Below are 23,509 nucleotides of genomic sequence, written 5' to 3' on the forward strand. Positions count from 1 at the left end.
GGAAGATTGCAAGGCAAAGCAATGGGGGAAGAATTGAGAGAGGGAAATGATATTGGGAAAGGGGGGAAAGGACAGAAACAATGTCCCCACGGTGAAAGAGGATGGAGGACGAGGCGCCAGAGTTAATAAAATGGCTAAAAGAAGGTCCTCTGCTCGTTCTTGGTGCCTTCGGCGGGCAGTAGGGAGAGAGAGGCGTGCCTGGGAGGCTGTGTCTTTTTAAATAAATAAAAGAGGTAACTGACTGATATATTTACAAGACCACACAGGGTGGGAGAGGGAAGGGAAAACTCAGGACGCTCCCCACCCCAAAGCAGCAACATGCTTCACACAGGACTGTCCACTGAAACGCCACCTGGCAGCAGCTAATGGCAGCCCAAGTGCGCAGGCAAAATAAGAACGGCAGGGTGAGAAGAGTCTTCTTGGTCCTGGCAGGCCTCTGAGAAGGGAGAAAGCCCTGGCCCCATTGTGCATGGAGGGTGAGGATCACAGGGTGCTCTCCAGCGTGTTGTAGTTGTCCTTAAAGCTCTTGAGCTCCAGAAAGTGCTTGGCTCTCTTGCTCTTCTGGCTGGAAGGTAGGTAGGTGACCTGGATGGTGGTTGGGCCGGAAAGGTCAGGCGAGAGGGTCAGGTCCTTAGCTGCGGACTGGTGCTGCCGCTGGCTGCTGCCTCCTCGGGCCTTGATGCTGCGCCGGAAGAGAGGGGGACAGGGAAATGAGCAGTTGCCGGATTAGAGAGCGGCTGCATAAGCGCTGTATCCAGTGAAGCTCATAGTAAAGGTAAAGGGACCCCTGACCATTAGGTCCAGTCGTGGCCGACTCTGGGGTTGCGGCGCTCATCTCGCTTTATTGGCAGAGGGAGCTGGCGTACAGCTTCCGGGTCATGTGGCCAGCATGACTAAGCCGTTTCTGGCGAACCAGAGCAGCGCACACAAACGCTGTTTACCTTCCCGCTGGAGCGGTACCTATTTATCTACTTGCACTTTGACGTGCTTTCGAACTGCTAGGTTGGCAGGAGCAGGGACCGAGCAACGGGAGCTCACCCCGTCGTGGGGATTCGAACCGCCGACCTTCTGATCGGCAAGCCCCAGGCTCTGTGGTTTAACCCACAGCGCCACCTGCGTCCCTCACTTACAGAAGGTATCGAGGCATAAAAATGCATACAACTGCGAAAACAAAGCATTATGTTACCTGGCAGGAGCAGGCACCAAGCAACAGGAGCTCACCCTGTTGCGAGGATTTGAACCGCCGACCTTCTGATCGGCAAATCCTAGGCTCAGTGGTTTAACCCACAGCGCCACCCGCGTCCCCTAGTGAAGCTCATAGATGCAACTAACTTGGGTTTGTTCATTTTGGGAAGAGGAGATGCCGGGATTTGAACCCACGACCTTCCCTTTGCAAGGCAGATGCTCTACCGCTGAGCTATGCAAAGTGTTGCTGGTTTGTGTGAGGGATTTACAGGTCTCCCAGCACACTGCACAGTTCTCCCAGATGGAAGGCGATTATCAAAAGAACAACCCCAGCCCCAGGACTTACATTGCCGCCAGCTCATACAGAGCTTCCTGGTACTTGAGGAATTCCGTCTTCCCGAAAGTCTGGGAAACAAACAAACACACAAAAGTGGGTCAAGAATATCAGGTGGTTTAGCACTGTGGGTCATGCCTGCCCCGGAACATCTCACTCTCCCTCCCGCCAATGAAGCATAGAGGCAAAAAGACGACATAAAGAATTCAGAGTACAACAGCATCAGCCCGTTTCATAGAGAAATGTAGCTTTCTGGTTCCAAGAGAACAGCTGATTGCGGAGTGTTCCAACCCCGTTTAGCTGGGCATTGGAGAAGGAAGGGACAAAAGATAGAGGCAAAAGGTGGCCTTGTCAGCAGCACACACATCATGGGGATGGGGAGTCAGGGCATCTTTCACTGTGCACCATACAAACACATACACACACACACACGTCCCAAACTGAAGGCAAAGATGATTTGCAAGGAACATGTGGATTCTGTCAGCTGGCTGTTGTGTCTATCAACACTGTTGTCACAGCAAAAGGCTATCCTGGCTGCTACCACAGTCGACACAGATTAAATACGCATACAAACAGAAATGCCACCTCTGATCACGCCAAGGAAGTGAACGCCTGCAACAAAAGCAGGTAGCTGGGGATCCCCCCCCCAATAGCTGCATTCCTTTCTGGGTAACACATGCCAGCGGTGGGCGGGGCCAACGGCAAAAGTGGATGGGGCAACAGATGTAAAATGTTAGGTAAAGGTAAAGGGACCCCTGACCATTAGGTCCAGTCGTTGCCAACTCTGGGGTTGCGGCGCTCATCTCGCTTTATTGGCAGAGGGAGCCGGCGTACAGCTTCCGGGTCATGTGGCCAGCATGACTAAGCCGCTTCTGGCGAACCAGAGCAGCGCACGGAAATGCCGTTTACCTTCCCGCCGGAGTGGTACCTATTTATCTACTTGCACTTTGACGTGCTTTCAAACTGCTAGGTTGGCAGGAGCAGGGACTGAGCAACGGGAGCTCACCCCGTCGCGGGGATTCGAACCGCCGACCTTCTGATTGGCAAGTCCTAGGCTCTGTGGTCTAACCCACAGCGCATAGTTCCTACACATAGCACTCTTGATTCACCACCCAGAGAAGCAAGTTCTAGGACACCGGGCAAAAATATCAAACAAGGGCACAAATCAGGCAGCTGGGGCATATGGATGGAAAAGAGGAGAATCCAGAGGGCCAGATAAAGGTTATATTTGTGTCCCCCCCCCAATGTTCACTACCCCTGATCTAAAGGGGAAAGGGGGCAGGGCCCATTTTAAGGCTGTCCGCCACAGGCGGACAAGGAGAAGCCAATGCTTTCAGTGCTGGTGCATCACTTTCCCCCAGCCCTACGCCCTCAGGGATTAAAGGAGTTGTGGTTTAACAACGTTCTTGGATTCCCATCAACCTCGGCAGTCAGCACGGCCAACGGTCAGAGATGATGGGAGCGCAGTCAGGAGTTCTCAAGATGCTTTTGAAGTCCCAGAGTCCCTAACACTCTGGGCAGAGACTACTCACCCCTGTGCCGTAACGGGCGCTCTCGTACCCATCCAGGAGTATGTCAATCAAAGTCTTGCGGACGCCTTTGAAGGGGGTGCTGGAGTTCCGAAGGTCCACCAGGTAGGCCCGGAAGTTCTTCCCGATCAAGGATCTGGAGTGCCTGCCTTCAGAGGAGAAGGGGATCTCTATGGTGTGTAGGGGGAAACAGAGAGCGTGTGAATAAGAGCAGGAACTGCAGCCACCAAGCCAGCCAGCTTAACATTTGTTTGCTTACCTGAATCCCTGATGGCATCCAAGGCCTTCATCCTGTACATGTAGTTATAGCAAACTGCAATAAAAAAAGACAGCCCAGAGGCCTGAGTCAGTTTGGCATCTCTGTGAACGTTCATGCCCTCTTCTCCCACCCCCTTGGCGTGAATTAGGAAACAGTACATGGGCTTCGAGGCGACTCCAATTGAAGGAGGCGAGTGTCGTCGTGGGACAGCAGCCGGGGCTCATACTTGATGTCCTGAACCCGTGATAGTCGGATGTCAATCTCCTCCTTCAGGCCCTGAGCAGGTAAAGGGGAAGGGTCAGAGGTGAGGGGCACAGCACACGGCACACACACCAAAACATCCCACAGGTATCCATAAGCCTAACAGTTTGCTCCCCTCTAAGTAGCACACAAAGACCAGGCACCCGAGGCTACCTCACGCTGCCTAATGGTAGTGGCAGCCCTGATCTGGAAGGCCATGGTCTTCAGCAAAAGCAGAGCCAAGAAAAGCCCATGGCTGGGACCCCAGTGGGAGAGCACCAATCAAAATCTTTTTAAATGAAGCATCATGAATATTGCAACAGCACTGCCCATCTCCCTTCCTGGGACAACTCTAAGTGCCAACCAGACATCGGTGATTGCTTTGGGTGAAGTTTTAAGATAGCCACTTCCAGGTAGGAATGCGGAAGATCCAACAGACCAATAGCAAAGCTCCTTCTCTGGGCGTTAACCCATAGGCAGGCAAAACAGCACCGTCAGAAAGGGCCATAGCTCAGTGGGTAGAGCACCTGTTTTTCAAGCAGGTTCAATTTCTGGCACCCCCAGGCAGGGCTGAGAGAGAAAGGCTCCCTGCCTGAAGTCCTGGAGAGTTGCTTCCAGTCAGGACAGGCAATACTAAGGTAAATGGACCAATGATCTGACTTGGGACAAGATACTTTCCTATCTTCCTATTGAGGCAAAAGAGGGAGGGGCTAGTCAGCTTATGTCATGCTGTGATAATAAAATGAGGGTGGGGTGGGGAGAACAATGCTTGTTGACTTGAGCAAAACGATATAGTAGAAAGAGATAATAAACAATAATAAATATTGTCAAGCATTCACAGTTTTCCTCTGTCAGTAGTCATTTCATTTTCTAAATGAAACATTCCTAAACACTTATTAGGGCTGGGTGATATATCAGCATATTGCCCAAAACTGGTCTGGAGTCCATATCGTTGTATCAGTTCCATAATTTCTGACCTGGCAATATATTGCGAATCACTGTGTGTGTTTGCTAGGCAAAAAATCACAATGTGGGGAAAACCGTGAAGCCAGGCAATGCTTCTCTTGATTCCTGCAGCCCCTGGTAACTCTGCCGGCTCAGCTCTCCGCTGTCTCCTGCAGGCGCCGGCGAATCGCAAGAGCAGGCGCTGGCAAAAATCACGATGCGGTAAAAGCTGTAAAGCCAGCCAATTTCAGACACTGTAATATATCGTATGGTTTAGCTGATGATATATCACAATGTTGAAAACTAGATATCACCCAGCCCCAATACAGTACTTATTTTTATTCATACAGCTCAATTTCAGGAGCTTATGCTCCCAACCAGGGATTATACATCAATCAGAACCAGGAAGCTTTTTCAGTCAAGAGGGCCACATTCCCTTTCAAGAAAACTGAACACCATATTTTAGCTGCAGTTCATTCATTTTCAACTTTGCATTCTTGTTATCAAAAAAGCATGCCTAGACATTCCATTGTTGCGCCCGTAACCTAGGTTTAAGGTGCCACTGAGCTCCTAGCTTTCATATCTCGGTTTCTAGTGCGGCTCCTGGGGTTTCCAGCAACTGGTATTCAGAAGCATTTCTGTCTCTGACCATGGAGGGAGAACCACCAACAGCTTTATCCTCCATGAATGTGTCTCTTTGAAAGCCAACCAGGTTGGTGGCCCTCCCTGCCTCCTGTGGAGCGAGTGCAATTGTTGATCTATGTGCTGCACAAAGAAGCTCTTTATTTTATCTGGTCTGAGTCTTGTGTAGGAAGAGAATCCCAAGGAGAGAGCCCTGGAGGGTAACATACAGTTCCTAGACCCCGAGGTTCCCCAGCCCTTCTAACCCTAAAACAGGGTTGCCTGCCAACAAACCTTTGGTGCGTGCTGCCCAACTGGCACATGGGGGCCGCGGCGGGACTTCATGGCGAAGCGCATGATCTGCCTCTTGACAAATATGAAGAGTAGCACAAAGACCTGGAAAAAAGGACAGAAAAAATGCTGAAACAGTATCACAGAACTGAAGCAATTTAGACCCCTTCCCACAATCTGCCACAGGGATTTACTTCCTCCACGCTTATAAAGTATCTATAGTGAGAATACATTGTACACGAGCCAGCAAAGCAATGCTGCGGCACAAGAGGCCGATACAATTGGGGGCTGCCGTCAACCTGGGCATCATGCCCGAGACGTGAGAAGGCACCACAGTACTGAGCACTGGAAGAGCTGGTTTCCCCGCAGAGCCGGTTCTAGGCAGTCAAGACCCATTCAAGGAAAAAGAAAGCAAAAATGGAAAGGATTCAGTGAGAGTTTTGAATCTGCAGAAGGATCCCTTTGTGTGGAATGTGAAACTGGAAGAGTTTTGACATTGTAGCTCCAAAAAGCTGGAATTCTGCTGCCCGAAAGAGGTCCACTTCCGTCTTTTTCCGCAGGTGGCATCAACCTAAGAGGGACCTGCAACGCGTCCAACCTGCCCCACAGATGAAATGAAAGACATCAAGGTGTCCGTGTAGCGCTGGAGAGGGCTAACAAAGGTTGCTCCAGTGCAGAATCCTAGAGTTGGAAAGAAACCCGAGGGCCATCTAGTCCAACCCGGTGCAATGCAGGAATCTTTTGCCCAACATGGGGCTCGAACCCACGACCCTGAGATTAAAAGTCTCATGCTCTCTAGTAACTGAGCACAAGCTTTCGTGTTGGTATGTGTGAGGGGGAAACTGATGCCGCTGCAGAATTTGTGAAGCTTTCTCAAAACGCCGCGGCTTCTTTGTAGGCTGTTCCGGCTGCTGCTACCTCGCAGGGTTGTCATGGGGGCAAATCTGGGAGCTCCTACCTCACAGAGTTGTGAGGGCAAATTGGGCGCTCCTACCTCACAGGGTTGTTGTGAGGGGAAATCTGGGATGCGGGTGGTGCTGTGGGTTAAACCACAGTGCCTAGGACTTGCCAATCTTAAGGTCAGCAGTTTGAATCCCCGCAACGGGGTGAGCTCCCGTTGCTCAGTTCCTGCTCCTGCCAACCTAGCAGTTCGAAAGCACTCCAGCGGGAAGGTAAATGGCGTTTCTGTGCGCTGCTCTGGTTCACCAGAAGCGGCATGCTGGCCACATGACTCGGAAGCTGTACGCTGGCTCCCTCGGCCAGTAAAGCGAGATGAGCACTGCAACCCCAGAGTCGGCCACGACTGGACCTAATGGTCAGGGGTCCCTTTACCCTTTACCTCGCAGGATTGTTGTGAGGGCAAATCTGGGAGCTCCTACCTCGCAGGGGCAAATCTGGCAACTCCTACCTCGCAGGGTTTTTGTGAGGGCAAATCTGGGAGCTCCTACCTCACAGGGGCAAATCTGGGAGCCTCTACCTCACAGGGGCAAATCTGGGAGCTCCTACGTCACAGGGGCAAATCTGGGAGCTCCTACCTCACAGGGGCAAATCTGGGAGCTCCTACTTCGCAGGGGCAAATCTGGGAGCTCCTACCTCGCAGGGGCAAATCTGGGAGCTTCTACCTTGCAGGGGCAAATCTGGGAGCTTCTACCTTGCAGGGTTGTTGTGAGGGCGAAACGGGAGAACAGAAAGGCATGAAGGGATAACCGAAATAGCGACGGGGCCAAAGGCGTGAATGGCAAAAAGAGAGACCCGGGGAAAGGAAGGGAGGCGCGTGTTGCCATTGCGACGCTGCGGTCTCCCCCCCCCCCCACGCGCGCCCTTCACGGGACCCCCCCCCAGCGCCTCGCCTCCCTTCAGCGCCCCGAGAGGGGCCGCCCTTCCTTCGCCGCTCTTCTCAGCCGCGTTCGCTCCGGCCGCCTTTCCCGCCCGGCGTTTGTCCTCACCAGGCTCCCGTAGGCCATGATCAGCACCACGTTCACCCCGGAGAGCCAGTTGCTGGACTGGGGAGGGGGGGAGGAGGAGGAGGAGGACGAGGAGGAGGTCGAGGACGCCGCCATCCCCGGCCCTGGCGCCTGGCCTGGCCCGGCCGCCCGAAAGGGCCACACAACATGGCGGGCGCCGAAGCCGGCCTGCGCCCCCGTCACGTGACGCCGTCCCAAACACCTCCCCGCTCGACTGCAGACTCTATGGTTTCCGGAGGGCGGGAGAAGAGGCGCGTCGGGTCAGGTGACCGGAAGGAGGCGATAACATATAGGGGAGGAGACATAAAAGAGAGTGTGTGTTGAGGGGGGCGGAATAACAGCAAATGCTGGACTGCGGGAAGCGGGTTTTGGGGAGGGGGCTGGGAATGTGAGGGTCACGTGGCCCGGCTAGTGGGGAGGTTACAGGGGGCGAGTGAAGGGCTGGGGTTACCCACTGAGTGGAATGTGAGCGGCATTTCCGGTTCCCAATGGGACGTCGCCACGTGCAGGACCAACTCAGAGAGAAAGGGATAGGGTCAGTAGGTACACAGGTAACAGAAAGGGAGATCTGTGCGCGAGATAGGGCCCATTCTCTAATTTACGAGGGGGCAATTGGTGGCCCTCCGGTTGTTGTCAGTCTCACATCCAGCAGGGCCAGTGGTCAGGGATGATGGGAATGCTTTTGAATTATGGTGCTGGAGGAGACTCTTGAGAGTCCCATGGACTGCAAGAAGATCAAACCTCTCCATTCTGAAGGAAATCAGCCCTGAGTGCTCACTGGAAGGACAGATCCTGAAGCTGAGGCTCCAAGACTTTGGCCACCTCATGAGAAGAGAAGACTCCCTGGAAAAGACCCTGATGTTGGGAAAGATGGAGGGCACAAGGAGAAGGGGACGGCAGAGGACGAGATGGTGGGACAGTGTTCTCAAAGCTACCAGCATGAGTTTGACCAAACTGCGGGAGGCAGTGGAAGACAGGAGTGCCTGGCATGCTCTGGTCCAGGGGGTCACGGAGAGCCGGACACGACTAAACAATAACAACAACAACCCACTGTACTGCTAATTTCCCCCTAACCCATGTCTTAATATTCAGTCGCTTTTATTGTTTTATAATTTATAGAAATATGTAAATATGACTTAATCAGAAAACTTTCTTGGTTGTGCAGTTAATAAACTAGGAAGAAAACACAAAAGCAGGAAAACTTAAGAAACAAAGATAGTTAACTAAACTCTACTGCTACGCTACACAAGTTTCCTAGCTGAAGTCCTCTCTCCGCCGCCTCTTCAAAAAAAGGTCTAAAACAACAACAACAGTTTTATTAACAACAACAACAATTTTATTATTTGTACCCCGTCCATCTGATTGTCTGACACTGAATTGCACCCAGTGCTTAGTCCTACTCAAAGCAGACCCACTGGAGTCAATAGACATGACTAATATAATAATACAGTACATTCAATAAATAAATATAATAATAATTTTTTATTTATACCCCGCCCTCCCAGCCAAGACCGGGCTCAGATTAAAATAGAACATTAAAACATTAGGATGTAGCCTCTTCACATAAATAAATAAACAACTTCGGCTCATGAGTTTTAACAAGGGTCTACTCTTGAGTAAAACATAGTTCTACGAAACCCGCCGTGTCCAACGGGACCCGGAAGTGGCCGCTGATGATAACGGCCCCTATCCTACAGCCCCACCTCCCCTTTTGGATCCTTGGCCATGTGAGTTCTGGCAGGGAGGCGTCACGTGGTTCCTTTAAGAAGGCGGGGCCAATGGAAACGTTCGGGGGGTGGGGAGAGGCTGCGAGGGGCGGGGTAAGAGTGCGAAAGAACGCCGGGATAAAGCCGAAGAGCGGGCGGGCGGACTCTTGACGGACAACAGAGAAGGGGGCGTGGCCCGGTCTCCCTCGCCGCCGCCCGTCACGTGACGCGGGCCGAAGCCGCGCCGCGGCCCTCCCTCCAATCCCCGCGCGCGCGCGTCACGTGGTGGGGGCAGAGGGGCGGCCCCGCGGCCGCGTTGGGTTAGTTGTCAGTGTGTGTGGCGGCGGCGGCGGCGGCGGAGGAGGCGGTGGAGACTCAGGTAAAGTTGGCGGCCGCGCCGGGAATTGCGCGCGGGCCCTTTAAGCGGCGGCCCCGCCCCTTCCCCCCCACCCACCATATCATAATAATAAATTCCTTCTTTAATACATACTTATATATGTATATATATATTTTGTGAGGGGATTTTTTCCCCCTTTCCCCTGGGCTTCAAAAAAGGAGCTTTCCGTGGAGGGTGAGTAGAAGGGGGAAAGTCCGGCCGGCAGGAATTGTTCCAGGAGGCGGTGGAGCTGCTGGGCCTTCCGAGGGAGGGAGGGGGCGAGGGCGGGGGAAGGGGGCGTGAGGAGGGGAGAGTTCCGGTCCCGAGCGCCACCGCGGCCTAGTCGGCCAGAGCGAAGCCGGGGACTTGCGTAGCGCGCCAGGCTGGGCCAGGGAGGGGTTGAGTCGGGCTGAACCAGGCGGGACCGATCCCCCCCCCGCTCAAACTTCTTCGAGGTCGATCCTTTCCCCACAACCTCTGGGTAGGTAAACTACCCCCCTTCTTCTTACTATGGTTATTACTCTCATCACTATTTTTAAAACATTCCTCCTCCTCTTCCTCGCCCCACCTTGAGGCCCTCTGGGCTGTTTCCGCTTCCAGAGAGCTCCGTGGACCGGGGAAAAGAGAGAGGAGTCTTTCTTTCCAACTCTCTCCTCCCCCCCCCCAACCACCACTCTAAATCCTTTACCGCAAACACAACCCCACCCTTGACTGCAAGCTGATCCTTCTTCCCGGACAACCAGGCCTGGGGGGAGCTTCCTGCGATCTCGGTGGGGGAGACTTTTCTTTTCCTCTCTAGAAAGCCGGATCCATTGTTCGTTACCCCCCAAGACCGCTTGTTTCTCTCTCCCCCGCTCCCCACAAGGATGTAAAAAGCTGGTAAATCTGGCTGGTGGCGGTGGGGAACTGTGAGAGTTAGACGACTTCTCTTTTCTGTCCCTACCGCCCGCAGATCTGTAAACATTCCCCAAGTAGCCCTTAAAAACCTGCACGTGGAAACGATTTAAAAATAAAAAAGTCAGGGGAGGAGAGAAAGTTCCTCAGTCTCCTCTTTCTTCTTTCTTTTTTTGTGTGTGTGGGGGGGAGAAACAACAGCTTGTGCCAAGTTTGCAGCAGTGTGAGTAACTCTGAAGCTAGGTTGGGCTCCTTCTAGCTGCAGTCCTTTGGGCGCTGAAGTAAAGAGGTAAACTCCATTGTACAAAGCGGGACTACGGCGAATGATTCTTATCAGTGGCTACAAGTCATCATGGTTATATGTTTCGTCCCATATCAAAGGCCTCTGAATGTTGGTTTCCTGAGGACCGGTGCTGCTGGAACTTCAGAAGATGAGTCTCATTGTGGCTACAAATCATCATAGCTCTGTTATGTCCTCCCTTATCAAAGGCCTCTGAATACCAGTTTCCTAAAAATCAATGCTCTTGTGCTGATGCCCATCTTGTGGGCTTCTCAGAAGTGTTTAGTTGCCACTTTGAGAACAAGGACTAGATGGGCCTTTTTCCAGATCTTGCAAGACTCTTCTCACCTTATTACTTTGTAAGTTTGAGCTGCTAGTGCATCCCTTACTATAAAGTTACCTCATGCAAGTGTTACTTAACTTCTGAATAAACTGTTAACTGGCTATAAAACTTCCCCCTTTATTATGCTAAATAATTTTCTGGACTGTTCCTTAAACTCCTGGCTGCGTCCTTGGATTTTAAAAATATTTTTGGATACTGCCCTTCCTTTAAAGAATTCAGGATGTGTTACCTTCCTCTATCTAACCCTCACTGTTTTTGCTTGAGGATGAAACAGCATAACTGGCCTTGGTGAACATTGTGACCGAACGGTGTTTCGAATCCAGGTCTCCGAAGCCTGTGTTGCACTGGTGCTGAACTTCCTTATCAGATTACTCTTGCAACTTTGTCTAGGACACTTTGCGAAGACCTCTGGTGCCAGGCAGACAGATGGAGCACTGAAAGAACCAGTATTCCCTTGGTGCCGGAAGCTTTCAATCCAAAGGGTGTGGTGTTTACGAAAAGAGACTTTCAAATACTGCAGAGCTTCTTCTTGTCCTGCCTTTAAAAGCTAACTACCACCATTCTCCTGAGGATTCGATGTCACTCAGTGGGGTTTGCGTAATGGTGTTTCTGCTTGTATTGCAGGACAGCTAGCTCATTTTTCCTCAAACCTTGGGAGTTTGTGTTGCTCTCCGTCACTCTTCTCTCATCACTGCCCCCTCCGGCCAGGCCATCTGCTCCAAGTGACCAGTACCATTTCTAGGGCCTCCACTTTCCACATGGCCATTTCAGTTGAGATTTGGTGCCTTTGAGAAAGCTGACTGCCTGCAGCTCCATGGCCAGTCCTTGCTTATCATACTGCTTCTGCCTCCCATCCTTCGAAAGGCCCTCTTTTTGTGCCAGAGAACTTGCATCAACACAGCACAAACACACGTGGTTCTGCTGTTCTTGCTATTCAGCATCTTCTCTTCTGCCTGGCTTCTTCTACCTAAGTTCTTTCTTCTCAGAAAGTGATTCTTAATAATGTACATTTCAATCCTAACCATGCCTTGATGAGGTCAATGAGGCTTGCTCCCAGGTAAGTGGGTTTAAGTTTGCAGCTTCTGCGCTTTTAAAAGACAGTAGATGGAACAGTTTAATCCTTGGAGCAATCCCTCTATAACCTAGGCTGCTGTTAATTTTTGTCTCACGGACAAGGAACAGAACCAGTGAGTGACTGCTTTGTTGTTTATTTATTTGTTTCTCCTTTCTGAGGCTTGGGATTTGTGGTAATATTCCTTTCCCCTCCCTTGCTCTTTAGAACAAGTTGTTGGACTTCAGCTCCCATCAGCCTCAGCATGCCCAATGGTTGAGGGATGATGGGAACTGCAGTTTAGCAACCTCTGCAGGGCCAAAGGTTCTCCATCCATGCTTTAGGAGTTTAAGGGCTCAGGCATCACACAATGAAAGTCAACACTTTTTCCATTATGTCTCTCCTAAGGCAGTTCTTGTAACTAACCAAAATAATACTCTAAACTTTCTCATATTGAGAAAATAGAGTCCAGCAGATAAGATCCTTTTTAGGTGTTATTACTACCACTACTACTAATGAATAAATCATATTTACAACTAAATATATATATATACTGCTGTAGACACAAAACAAGTTTCAGGGTTAAGGTGTATAGCTTTTTGTAAAGTGTGTTTTCATTGTGATCTCCTGTGCAGTCCAGTCCTATGACTCCAAACCACATCTCACTGACTTCAGTGGGGCTAAGTCACAGAAAACTGCACTCTTAGGTACAAAAAAATGTTTTGCTAAAGGGAAAGTTGCTTTGGTTTTTGTGTGTACCTGTGTTTTTCTGTCTATAGCTGTGAAGTTTGCCTGCTCAGGTTGCCAGAAGCCTAAACACCCTGTCAGCATCACTGGCCTTTCCCAGTATCTATTGTCTCCAGCAAACAATAACCATCTTTCTTGTTGCTTTGTTCTTAGAATCTTGGAGTCCCAGAAGATGCTTTCTGGGACCAGATCTCCTCTTTAACGTGGGGGTATTCATCACTAAAAGGTCTGTCAGACCCATGGCAGCCTTTCCGTCAAACTTATAAAAAGAAGACTGCATATTGCTCTGGGAGACTTTGTTTGGAACACAGAAAGCTACTCAGTCCATTAGTCCAGCTAGCTCAGTATTGTCTCCACTCTGGGTAGCAGTAGCTCTCTGTAGTTTCCAACAGGGGTCTCCTGGCCCTACCTGGGATTAAACCTGGGGTCTTCTGCAGGAAAAGGATGTGAAGCAGGGCTTTGAGGCATCTGAGGAACTTTTTCTTAGTGTAATGATTAAGCATTCAAGCTATGAGCTGAACATCAGCAGTGCTCTTGATTATCTTTGATATTATCTTTTATATATTATGTCAGATATTTAGGAATAAATTTCCATTGGGAGAGCAACACTGCCTTATCAATTCGTACTGAATAGTAATAATAGGAATCCTAGCACTGACCAATCTTACTAATTATTTTAAAGATAGTTGAAGTAGTGTGGCTGAAAGGCTTTGAGTATTGTATAAATATTGTTTCTAATGTTTAATTATCCTGAGTGAACTGAAACCAACAGCTTTTCATCCTGGCCCAAACTGTGATCTCAGATAATAGTGGCTGTTCTCCTTTAAAGAAACTCATCACATCACATCCTTCATCTCTCTTTATTTTCTTTAGCTCTCTATATCAGTATTTTCAGGCTTTCCCCTGCACACAACTTATCTGGACCTTTCTGTGTTCTTTCTGAGTTTCTTTTCTCTCTCTCTGCAAAATCTTCTCCAGCTTATCAGTGAGTTTCCGTGGTGTCCAATCTGGTGTGATTACGCTGTTTAACTCTTATTCTTGATGGTGCAGTGATCTGTAGGGACTGAGAAATCTAGTTGGATTCTCTCCAAATTCCCAGCTGTGGGTACTGAGGGCACCTGAATAGACCCCTCTAAGCCCCCAGACTTGTGTGGGAATGAAACTTCTTGTATGAAAGCAATTGATAACTATAGATTTCTGTCATTGACTCGAAGGCCTACACACGTATAAACAGGAAGTTTATTCCACCCACGAGATGGAAGCTGCTGGCGTTGTAATACAGGAAGTGCACTGAGGCTCCTTTTTATGCCAACTCAGGGAGGTATTTATGGTCAGGACCTGAGCATAAATAGCCCCACAGTGCTTCCCTTGGAAGGCCTTGTAATTTATAGGGACCGAAAAGGAGTGTAGGGGAAGAGAGCCACCTCAATGTCATCTGAGTATTTTGAAGCTTCATTATACATTAACTAATTGAAACTGCATTAATTTGTAGGATTCAGCACAGTAGAATTTGATGAAGGCTGCTGGTTTGGATAACTTTAGAAGGGGATGAGACAGATTGATGGAAGAGGGAGAGGCCTGTTAGCCATGATGGCTAATTTGGAATCTGTCTGTCTCTGGATCCCTGTTGCGCTCACTTTTCTGTCCTGTTTTTGTGGCCGTCTTGGGACATATCTGTCTGGTTATGTGGAGTAGGCTGCTAGAATGGATGCTAGACATTTGCTGAGATCCATCAGGGCTGCTCTGACTGGCAGCAGCTCCCCAAGGTCTTGGGCAGTGACGTCGTTCCCAACCTTTTTGGAAAGGTCTAAAAATAAAACTCTGTTATGACATATTGCATGCGGAACAGGTTCATGCTAATTGTTCTTAATGTTCTCCCATCTTTGTTTTTTTAAAAAGCAAAATTCAAGTAAAACAGACTCTGAACTACAAAAGCCAGCTTATTTTAACACAAACCATGACTACAGGCTGCTGGGCTTAAGAGGTTTGTCTTCAGCAAGGTTTTCGACTTTGTTGAAGCTGCGAGGATTTGGAGGGGGGCCACTCTGTCCTGAAGCCATCCTGCAGAACAGAGGGTTAAAAGTCTGTGTTCTGTATGCAGAGCTGCTTAGCTCACTGCTGAAAAGCAGTTGTTTAGCTGCAGCCTGACCTCACTTCACTGAGCTATAGCTTTTCCTCCCTGCAAGGGAAGTTGACTTGTTTCGAGTCAGACCATTGGTTCATTTAGTTCAGAATAGTCTGTTCTTGACTGGTAGCAACTCTCCAGGGTCTCGGTCAGAGAGGGGTCTTTACCAAGACATTTTACTGTTCGAGGCAAAGACAGGGTGGTGCAAAACCCTCCCATATGGAGTAATAATAATAATAACAAATTTTATTTATATCCCGCCCTCCCCAGCCGAAGCCGGGCTCAGGGCGGCTAACAACAATAAAACAGTACAAAAGTACAGCATAAACAACATTCTAAAATCATTCATTATAAAATTAATTAATTCAAGCCACTGGCAACCATTGGGCTAGAGTTCTGTGAGGATTACCAAAGGAGGGGGGTCAGGCTGTGACCTGGCCAAAGGCCTGGTGGAACAGCTCTGTCTTGCAGGCCCTGCGGAAAGATGTCAAGTCCCGCAGGGCCCTGGTCTCTTGTGACAGAGTGTTCCACTTTCGTCTGTCTACCACACTTAAGGGCAGCAGGCCTCCAAGGCCTTTCCTGCCTGCTGCCTGACTTCCTCTAATAGACAAGCTCAGTGCTAGAAATTAGCCAGGCGCCAGGTGCGTTTTGCGACTGGTGCCGGTCCGATTGCAACCACATGGAGGTCTCTGGGTGCTGGGCTAGCAACTGACATCTCCATCTGGCTGGCCCTTCCAGTTTTCTTAATCAGGTAAGCAGAAGAGCTTATTTGTGGCATTTAGATCCCACCCTTTTCTCCAAGGAGTCCGTGGTTCACCTCTCCCTCCTCAGTTAATCCCTACAATGGCCCTGTGAGGTAGGTTAAGAGGTTGCAACTGACTCAAGGTCACCCAGTGAGCTTTATGGCTGAGTGGGGATTGAACCCTGATCTCCAAAGTACTAGTCCAATACTCTAACCACTATACCACACTGGCTTACTAGAGTCCTTCTGCTACGGGGCAGCTCTATAAATTAAGTAGGTAAATAAATGTGGGGAAAGCAAAATGTCACTTGCAAAAGGAACGGAAATATTTTCTTTGAAGCTTGAATTTGTTATAATCTGGATTGTTTTATTTGATGTTTTAATGTGCTGTCAAATGTTGCTTTGACTTTTTTCTTAAGGATCTAGAATGGTATAGAAATGAAAATAAAAATATCATCAACAACAACAACAAATCTAGACATGCCATTGTGGTGACCGCAACCTAGGTTTAATCGCCATTTGGCGATTAGCTTATATATCTGAGTTTGGTCAGGCTGGCTCTACCTGCTATCCGGGATCCTTAAACCTTGTTTGCTGGGGACTGAACCAAAGACCTTCTGTGTGTGCAAAGCACGTATGTGCTCTGCAACTTGTCTTGTGTCCAGCAGCAAACAAACAGTTCAGTGGGGCAAGCAGGTCATAATGCTTGGTCCTCAGTTGCCTGTGGCTGTAGTTCATACATGAGATAAGAGTGTACAGGGAGCACTGACCTGCCAATGGGAGTTTTCGTCCATTGTTCCAGACCACTTTGTAACTTTGTCTGCCACTCCTGTGCTCAGGTGCCCCCAGTGTGTGCCACTAAGGATCCCGAGAGCCACGTGAGCCGCTTGCCCACAACTCCCATCGCCTGGGAATAATTGCTGTGTTTTTGTGGTCATTCTGCATGTAGATGCCAGAATTCCCTAAGGAAAAGTAGGTAATTGTTGGAGAAAGCCTATTTTTCAAGCATGCTTTCCTTTCTGGTGGCCCCATAGAACATTGTTCTCACATTGGTGTGAGAGAAATGGTTTCCTTCTCTCTCTCTCCTGCTCTCCAGCAATCTCTGTTGGAAGCACAGCCCCTCTACTGCAGGGATGGAAAACCTCGATCCTGGAGCATGGATGTGGCCCTTGGGACTCTTCCAAGACTGTGCCACTGCTCTGCACCCTGTTCAAGGGATTTTCCCTGATTGGAATGTACCATTTAACTGTGGCAATGCTTCTTGCCTAGCTGAATATAGAACGGTGTGTAGAAATCTTTGGTTCTTGTGTGGCTGGACTGTTGCCTACAGTATAACGCTTTTGGCCCTCCAGAGGTTGTTAGACTTCGGTTCACATCAGCCCTAGTCAGTACACCTGTGGTTAGGGAATTGTAATTCAGTAGCATCTAGGGGTCAAAATGTCTCCCCTTCCCTGATATAATGTTAACAGTTGCATGTGTTGCTCTGCCCATACCTTCCTCTGGCCCTGCACATGTGGCCCCTGGAAGGTTGTTTGTGAGGGAATGTGGCCCTTGAACTGCAAAAGTTTCCTTGCCTTCATCTGTACTGCAAGAAAAAAACACCAATATTTAGTTCTGTTGTTTCTGTTCCCTTGCAATCACCTAGTACAAAATCTGGCCGTGCTTCAGCCCATGGAGTACCAGGGCCTCTTTACTCTCCCAAGCATTTTTTTTGGAAACAGGAGGAAGGGGAGACTGATGAAAAACACTGTCCCCCCACTGGCCACAGTGTCTTGTTAACTCATGGGGGGCAAACCCATCGTTTAGTTGGATTTCTTTGTATCTGATTTGGTTAGCATTGGCCACTGTGAATAACAGCCTACTAATGAACTTAGGAAGTCAGGTCATTAGCTCATCCAGATCCATACTGTCTACACTGACAGGCAGCAGCTCTCCAGGGTTTCAGACAAGGGAGCCTTTTCCCAGCATGACCTGGGGATTGAAGCGGGTGCCTCTGAGCTGTGGTCCTCCTCTCAAACTTATTAGGTGTGGGTTTTATGAAATGTATGCTGTCTCTGATCCCTTGCATTTGTAGGCATTCTTGGTTAAATGCGTCTACCAGGGTGCAAATTTCCAGAGTGTTTGTGCCACTGTTTTTAGGCAGGGCTGCGCAGATTTATGCCACTTTATAAAGCTTGGCTTCATTCTTGTTGAAAACTGGTGTGGTCTTGGGGCCAGAATCTGAGCCCGAGGACGAGGAAAGACCCTGCTTCAACCTCTGATCTTGCGAAGATGACTCCCTGGTTACCAGCTCTGAGGGTTGCTGGATACAGCTCAGCTGGAGAATGTCGCTGCCCTGCTCTGAGATGCCAACTTGTCAAAGTTCCCTTTTTCTTTTCTTTTTTTGTTGCAACACCAACCTGTAACTTTCCATTGGTCATGGAAACTTTCCTTGAGGAGATGGGTTTTATCAAAGGCTTTTTCACCCAAAGCTGAGAACAAGCTTGGAACTCTCCCCTTTGAGAACTGGTGTGAGTCTGAAGGATTTGAGGAGTGGATCTGCACCTGGGACATGCGAGTCCTCACAAGCTGATGGTTTTAAGAAGGCAATTTGTACCGGGACGTGGGGCAGAACTGGGAGAAAGATTCTTGACCCCTTGACTTAAGGCAGGGGTGGCCAACTCCCAAGAGGCTGTGATCTACTCACAGAGTTAAAAACTGGCAATGATCTGGCAGTTCGGGTCAAAGTTGTTGAGCTTCTTTGGGGGGAGCCAGTGATCTGCCACTGGATGTGATCTACCGGTAGATCATGATCTACCTGTTGGACATGCCTGACTTAAGGGATCAGGAGTTGGTTCTTCCATGTTAATCACAAAAGGGGATGTGTTGGCAAAATGTGGCTGGGCCATCTGCTTGCTCGTTTCCTTAAAAAAACCTTTTTTTCTTCTCTCCACTCCACAGAGTTCTACCTTGTAAATACTGTTATTTGTATATACTGTAAATGATGACATCGGTGGGCACTAACCGAGCCCGGGGAAGCTGGGAGCAGACGCAGAACCAGGCACAGCACAAACAGAGGCCACAGGTGAGGGCGGAGCAGGCCAAGGTGTCCATGGAAACCAGTTGGCTTTGGGGGGGGAGGAGTCCTCTTGGCTCCCTCACCTTTTCCTTTTTCCGTTGTGACTAAGAGCACGCTGGCCTAACGTCTTTCCCACGAGACAAAGGAAAACTCCTCCGCACCCTTTCGGGCTGCTCTTAGCTTGCATGCTTAGGAGCTGAGGCAAAGTTCTGGCTTTGTGGGCAAACACAGGAAGACTCGGAAGGAGAAGGGAAGAGCCTTCTTACGCTTCTACCTTTTAAAAGAGAAAACAGTGTTCAAACTTTCTTGATAAGTGTGGCAGGTGAAAGGACTAATTTCCAAGCCGCTGACGCTGAACCTGTTGGGATATCTGGATAAAACATCTGGTTGCCTGGGCAGTGAAAAGCTTTTGAAACCTCCCCCATTGATAAGCCCAACCAGTTGCCTATCATTCATTTTTATTACAGTTTTCAAACATTTGGGTTTTTTTCAAAGAGGGGAAGAGAGATTGCAAAAGGGGACAATATCTTATCCCTTTCTGTTCCAGAACCTCTGCTTTTCCATTAATCTGCATTCCATGGAAGCATGTTGTGCTATTGATATGTATAAGAAATAGAAAATTAATACCAAATTCATAAGAGAGGCAAACATAGAGGAGTTGAGCTCTTACGTTGATAACCACAACAAGCCTTTCTCCTTGTTTAACAGAGATCAGAACACGACTGAATGACATGATGAGAGAGAATTTAAATACATCTCATCCCTACTTTAGACTAAACTCTGGATCCTCACCCTTAACTGAGGACTAAAACCTCTCAGTCTTGGTCCCAGTGTGTTAGTCCCAGTGTATTTGTACTCCGCTTCTTAGCCAAAAAGCAGAGCAGCTTACACAAACCAGTCCCTGCTCCTTGGGTTTACAATCTCTTAAGACAAGGGTTAGGGAGAGAAGAAGCAAGCTCAGGTGCAAATTCTTAAAGTTACAGTTCTAAATAACGTAGTTATATAGTTGTGTCTGTATGAGAAAATTCCTCCCTATCAGCTCTGAGCAGGTGATTAATATCTAAGCCAGTAGGGCAGGGCTTTGCGCAGCTCTTCCCTCGTAACTTGATGGTGGGAGCTTTGTGGCTTTGCCCTCCTCCCTCGCTGATGTCTGTGGTTGCCTGGCCTTGGAAGTACTCAATTCAGATCTGAGGGCAGAGCGAATGGCAGTGTCAAGCTCATTCTTTACTCAGGCAGCTTCCCTGCTCCCGGCCAGACGCCCCACTTACAGGGCTAACTTGTTGTCTCTCTGCCCTGTTTCATTCTAACACTTCCACCTCTGGCCCCTGTCTCCACAGGCCACTGCAGAGCAAATCCGACTTGCACAGATGATATCCGACCACAACGATGCTGACTTTGAGGAGAAAGTGAAACAAGTAAGTTTTTTGGGATGCTGGAGGACGTGAGGAAAGGGGAAAACTCTCCAAGGAGAGTGTGCCTTTTAACTCCTTGCCCTACCAGCTGTCTTTGATGTCTCCTGGGAGAGAGGAACATGATGGACACACTCATGGCTGCTTTGGATAGCTTTAGGGAGGCACTCTGGTTTAGGGGTTTGAAGTCCCGTGACTGGTGACAGGTCCCAGCCGATTCGACGGGTGGCCTTATCCTTTGTTGCTTCTCCCTCGGCAGCTGATCGACATCACGGGCAAGAACCAGGATGAATGTGTCATCGCCTTGCACGACTGCAATGGGGACGTCAACAGAGCCATCAACGTGCTGTTGGAAGGCAACCCAGACACGGTAAATCTGGCTTTGCAGGCTCGGTTAGCAGAGTGGCATTGCGGGTTGCAAAGGCCTTTTTTATTCTGTGTTGGGCAAAGGGAGTAGCATCGGGGAGGGGAGAAGGGCAGCCCATGTATAGACCCCATGTCTCAGAAGATGAGGCAGTTCACAGTCTACTATCTGTGCTAGACTACAATTCCCATCATCCCTCATGACTGGCTGTGTTGGCTGCAGCTGATGGGAGTTTGAAAGGAGAGAGAGACCCAGGAGAAAAGCTGACAGAGTGAGGCAGATCTGCAGAGGGCAGATGTTGAAAAGTCAGGTCATGGGGCACTATGAAATCTGTGTAGGATTCTGTGGTTTAAATTAAAGCTAAGTTGTGGGTCTAAGGCAGGCAGGGAGAACAGCAGCCCAAGGGGCTGCATGCCCCACTCCAGGCCTCTCAGCTTAGCCCAGGGGTCAGCAAACTTTTTCAGCAGGGGAACGGTACACTGTCCCTCAGACCTTGTGGGGGGCTGGAATATTTTTTTTTTGGGGGGGGGTCAACGAATTCCTATGCCCCACAAATAACCCAGAGATGCATTTTAAATAAAAGCACACATTTTACTTATGTAAACACACACTGATTCCCGGACTGTCTGCGGGCCAGATTTAGAAGGCGATTGGGCCGGATCCGGCCCCCGGGCCTTAGTTTCCTTACCCATGGCTTAGCCCTTGGAACACTTCCCAGGCCACACCGCTCCCTAGCCCTGCTTGGCATCCCAAGCATTTGTGGGTGGGTGGAATGTGTCCTTGAGCTCTGATAATGCCTCTCATCTGTATGGGTGACAGAGAGGGGGGTGTTTGTACATTTATTGCACACCCACTTTTGCCTCACTGCTGGCATGTGGCCCTTGGAAGGTTCCCCAGGCGGAAATGCGGCCCTTGGGAAGAAACAGGTTTCCTACCCCCCAACCTGAGAAGACTGAGGATGACTCACCTGTTCATCGGCCCAGACCCAGATCTTGCCCCTCTCCTCTCCTGGCATTCATGGCCCCCTCTGCATACTGCTTCTAGTTGTCAAAATATTCTGCTGTCTTCACTCCAGTGTTGATTCCTTCTATGAATTCTCATTTTAGAAATGCGAAAAAATGAAACCTGGTTGATGCAATTATGCTTTCTGCCCCCCCCCAACCCCCCACCCCTCAAAAAATGTCCAGAACTGAACTGGAATTTTAACTCTAGTCGATATCTAGCAGGTTTTTCTTTCTTTTTTTCAATGAAATTTTTATTTCCCCAAATAAAACTTTATAAACTTTTAAAAGCAACAACCGGTTCTACAATGGTTCTACAATACCATCTTTGCAGCTAATCTAAAATGTATGAACACACCCCGTACACTGTTTTATAGTGGTCAGCACAAGTATATCTGCATCTTTCCTGTTTGAAAAATAATATTTTTTGTAAAGGAATATTTTTTTTAATAAAATGACAGTCACCAACTTCAATGAAACCTGTAGAATGTTTCTTGCATGCATCTGTGAAATTGAACGTGTGTTATGTGCGTGGAGAGTGGGAATAAATCTTGCCTCTCCCTTCGCAGCACTCCTGGGAGATGGTTGGGAAGAAGAAGGGGGTTTCAGGACAGAAAGACAGCGGGCAGACTGAACCCAGCGAAGAAAGCAAAGAGAACCGAGAGAGGGAGCGGGACTTCAGCCGGCGACGAGGTGGATTGCCAAGAAGGGGCCGAGGGACGAGCCGCGGAAGAGAGTGTACGAGTCGCGACTTTGTGCGGAATAGCTGCCGGTGTGGGGTGGGGCAACGAGACGAGAGGAAAGGTAGCAGATGGTTAAAACCTCACGGCCAAAGATGTGCAGCGTGGGGGCAGTTATGTCTTCCCTGTCGTACCTGGCATTGCTGTGTACGGAGCTGGAAAAATAACAGTCACATTTTGAATTCCTGCTCCACACTTCCTTTATTTTTTAATAGTTAGCTCTGCTTGGGAGTCAACAAAATGTTTCAAATATCCAGCTGTTTTGGGTAATCGGGGCCCTTAGGGTTTTTTGTTTTTTAAAATTGAGACCTGTTTTATACAAATGCCGTTTCACAAGCCAACTGTGAAGATGTGTTTTGTTTGGGTGTTTGTATCTTCTTTAAAACAAAAAAGACCACCCAACCCCCTTTACAACATCTGTTTTGCAACCTATGGGTTGTATTTTATTTTCATCTGAAGACCACGTATCTCCATTCCTTTAAAAGCAGATGGTTCGTTCTAAAGACCCTCAAGGGAAATTGAGGACACTGAGTCTGTAAAATTTAGACACGGGCCTATTGCAGGGCAGGGCTGGGAAAACTGGAAGCGTGTGGCGTGGGTTGCTTCTCCTGCAGTAGAGGAAGGGGATCATGTGTGGATTGTCACCGCCCACTTCTCCCCTGGCAAGAGGTTGAACTTCTGAGAGGGTGCACCTGGTGGGCAGGGCAAACCCTTGGCCAGTTCAGCTTCTGCCAGCTTCTCTGCAGGTTGCTCAAGAATCCTTAATTCATTCAGCACAGCACTCAAGCCTTGCGCCCCTGCCCCCAATGCACTCAACACACTGGAAACTTACTAGCGCGGTTTTGTGTCTTCCAGTTCGGGGCCAGGAGAATGGACTGGACAGTGGCAAGACAGCCGGACCCACTGGAAGAGGCACAGAGAGAGGGCGACGAGGCCGCGGGCGAGGCAGAGGTGAGAGAGGCGGCTCAGCAGCCTGGATAGCTTTTATAAAGAGGACTGGAAATTACCATGGAGGATACTGCTGCCAGTGGCTACTTGGCACGGTGGCTGTTTTCTCCCCATACTGTCGGAGGCAGGGTATCTCTTGATAACCAGTTTCTGGGAATCAAGTGTGGAAAGTGAGACTTTCAGGCTTCCCTTACTTAGCTTGTCCGTTTGAGAACAGGATGGATCAGATGCACTTTTTGTAAGACCATAAAAACAGGTGATTGAGTGGTGTATCGAATTAAGTATGGTGTGGAGGAAGTTGATCTAGAGAGGCTTTCCTCTCTTAGCACTAGAATTCAGGCTCATCAAACGAACGTC

At 49.1% G+C, this 23,509-nt stretch overlaps 2 protein-coding genes and 1 long non-coding RNA gene across 17 annotated transcripts in view; 1 reads left to right on the forward strand and 2 right to left on the reverse strand.

Moving 5' to 3' along the window:
* Positions 1–437: 437 nt before the first annotated feature.
* On the reverse strand, positions 438–7,532 carry C16H1orf43 (chromosome 16 C1orf43 homolog). The gene is made up of 7 exons (XM_053368729.1): positions 7,351–7,532; positions 5,408–5,509; positions 3,466–3,583; positions 3,308–3,361; positions 3,052–3,218; positions 1,532–1,590; positions 438–682 (listed from the first exon to the last, which is right to left on the reverse strand). The coding sequence occupies exons 1-7, from the start codon at positions 7,462–7,464 to the stop codon at positions 484–486; spliced, it is 813 nt and encodes a 270-aa protein (XP_053224704.1). The 5' UTR covers positions 7,465–7,532; the 3' UTR covers positions 438–483.
* Positions 5,516–7,049, reverse strand: LOC128403732 (uncharacterized). Its single transcript, XR_008327997.1, has 3 exons — positions 6,853–7,049; positions 6,744–6,812; positions 5,516–6,362 (listed from the first exon to the last, which is right to left on the reverse strand). It is a non-coding gene; the product is annotated as an uncharacterized LOC128403732 (long non-coding RNA).
* Positions 7,533–9,333: 1,801 nt separating the features above from the next.
* UBAP2L (ubiquitin associated protein 2 like) overlaps positions 9,334–23,509 on the forward strand; it is a 47,350-nt gene continuing 33,174 nt past the window's right edge. For 12 of the 15 annotated variants that reach the window (XM_053368665.1, XM_053368674.1, XM_053368670.1 and 9 more), the window contains exons 1-6: positions 9,334–9,453; positions 18,573–18,696; positions 20,028–20,105; positions 20,359–20,469; positions 22,034–22,202; positions 23,060–23,155. In XM_053368665.1, coding sequence (XP_053224640.1) covers positions 18,613–18,696; positions 20,028–20,105; positions 20,359–20,469; positions 22,034–22,202; positions 23,060–23,155 — 538 coding nt within the window. In that variant the 5' untranslated portion in view covers positions 9,334–9,453; positions 18,573–18,612. Of the gene's footprint in view, positions 9,454–9,567; positions 9,646–9,821; positions 9,932–12,936; positions 12,969–18,572; positions 18,697–20,027; positions 20,106–20,358; positions 20,470–22,033; positions 22,203–23,059; positions 23,156–23,509 lie in introns of those variants that run through there. The other 3 variants (XM_053368668.1, XM_053368667.1, XM_053368666.1) reach the window with 3 other exon arrangements.

This window comes from Podarcis raffonei, chromosome 16 (genome assembly GCF_027172205.1).
Source record: "Podarcis raffonei isolate rPodRaf1 chromosome 16, rPodRaf1.pri, whole genome shotgun sequence".
NCBI classification, from domain to species: domain Eukaryota; kingdom Metazoa; phylum Chordata; class Lepidosauria; order Squamata; family Lacertidae; genus Podarcis; species Podarcis raffonei.

Bases quoted from the DNA above. Each gene is read 5' to 3' on its own strand.
- C16H1orf43 (XM_053368729.1), bottom strand. From the start codon at position 7,464: ATGGCGGCGTCCTCGACCTCCTCCTCGTCCTCCTCCTCCTCCTCCCCC. The intron at 5,510-7,350 runs GTGAGGACAAAC...CCTTTTTTCCAG, and splicing joins TCATGGCCTACGGGAGCCTG to GTCTTTGTGCTACTCTTCAT. The intron at 3,584-5,407 runs GTTTGTTGGCAG...TTACCTGCTCAG, and splicing joins TTGGGCAGCACGCACCAAAG to GGCCTGAAGGAGGAGATTGA.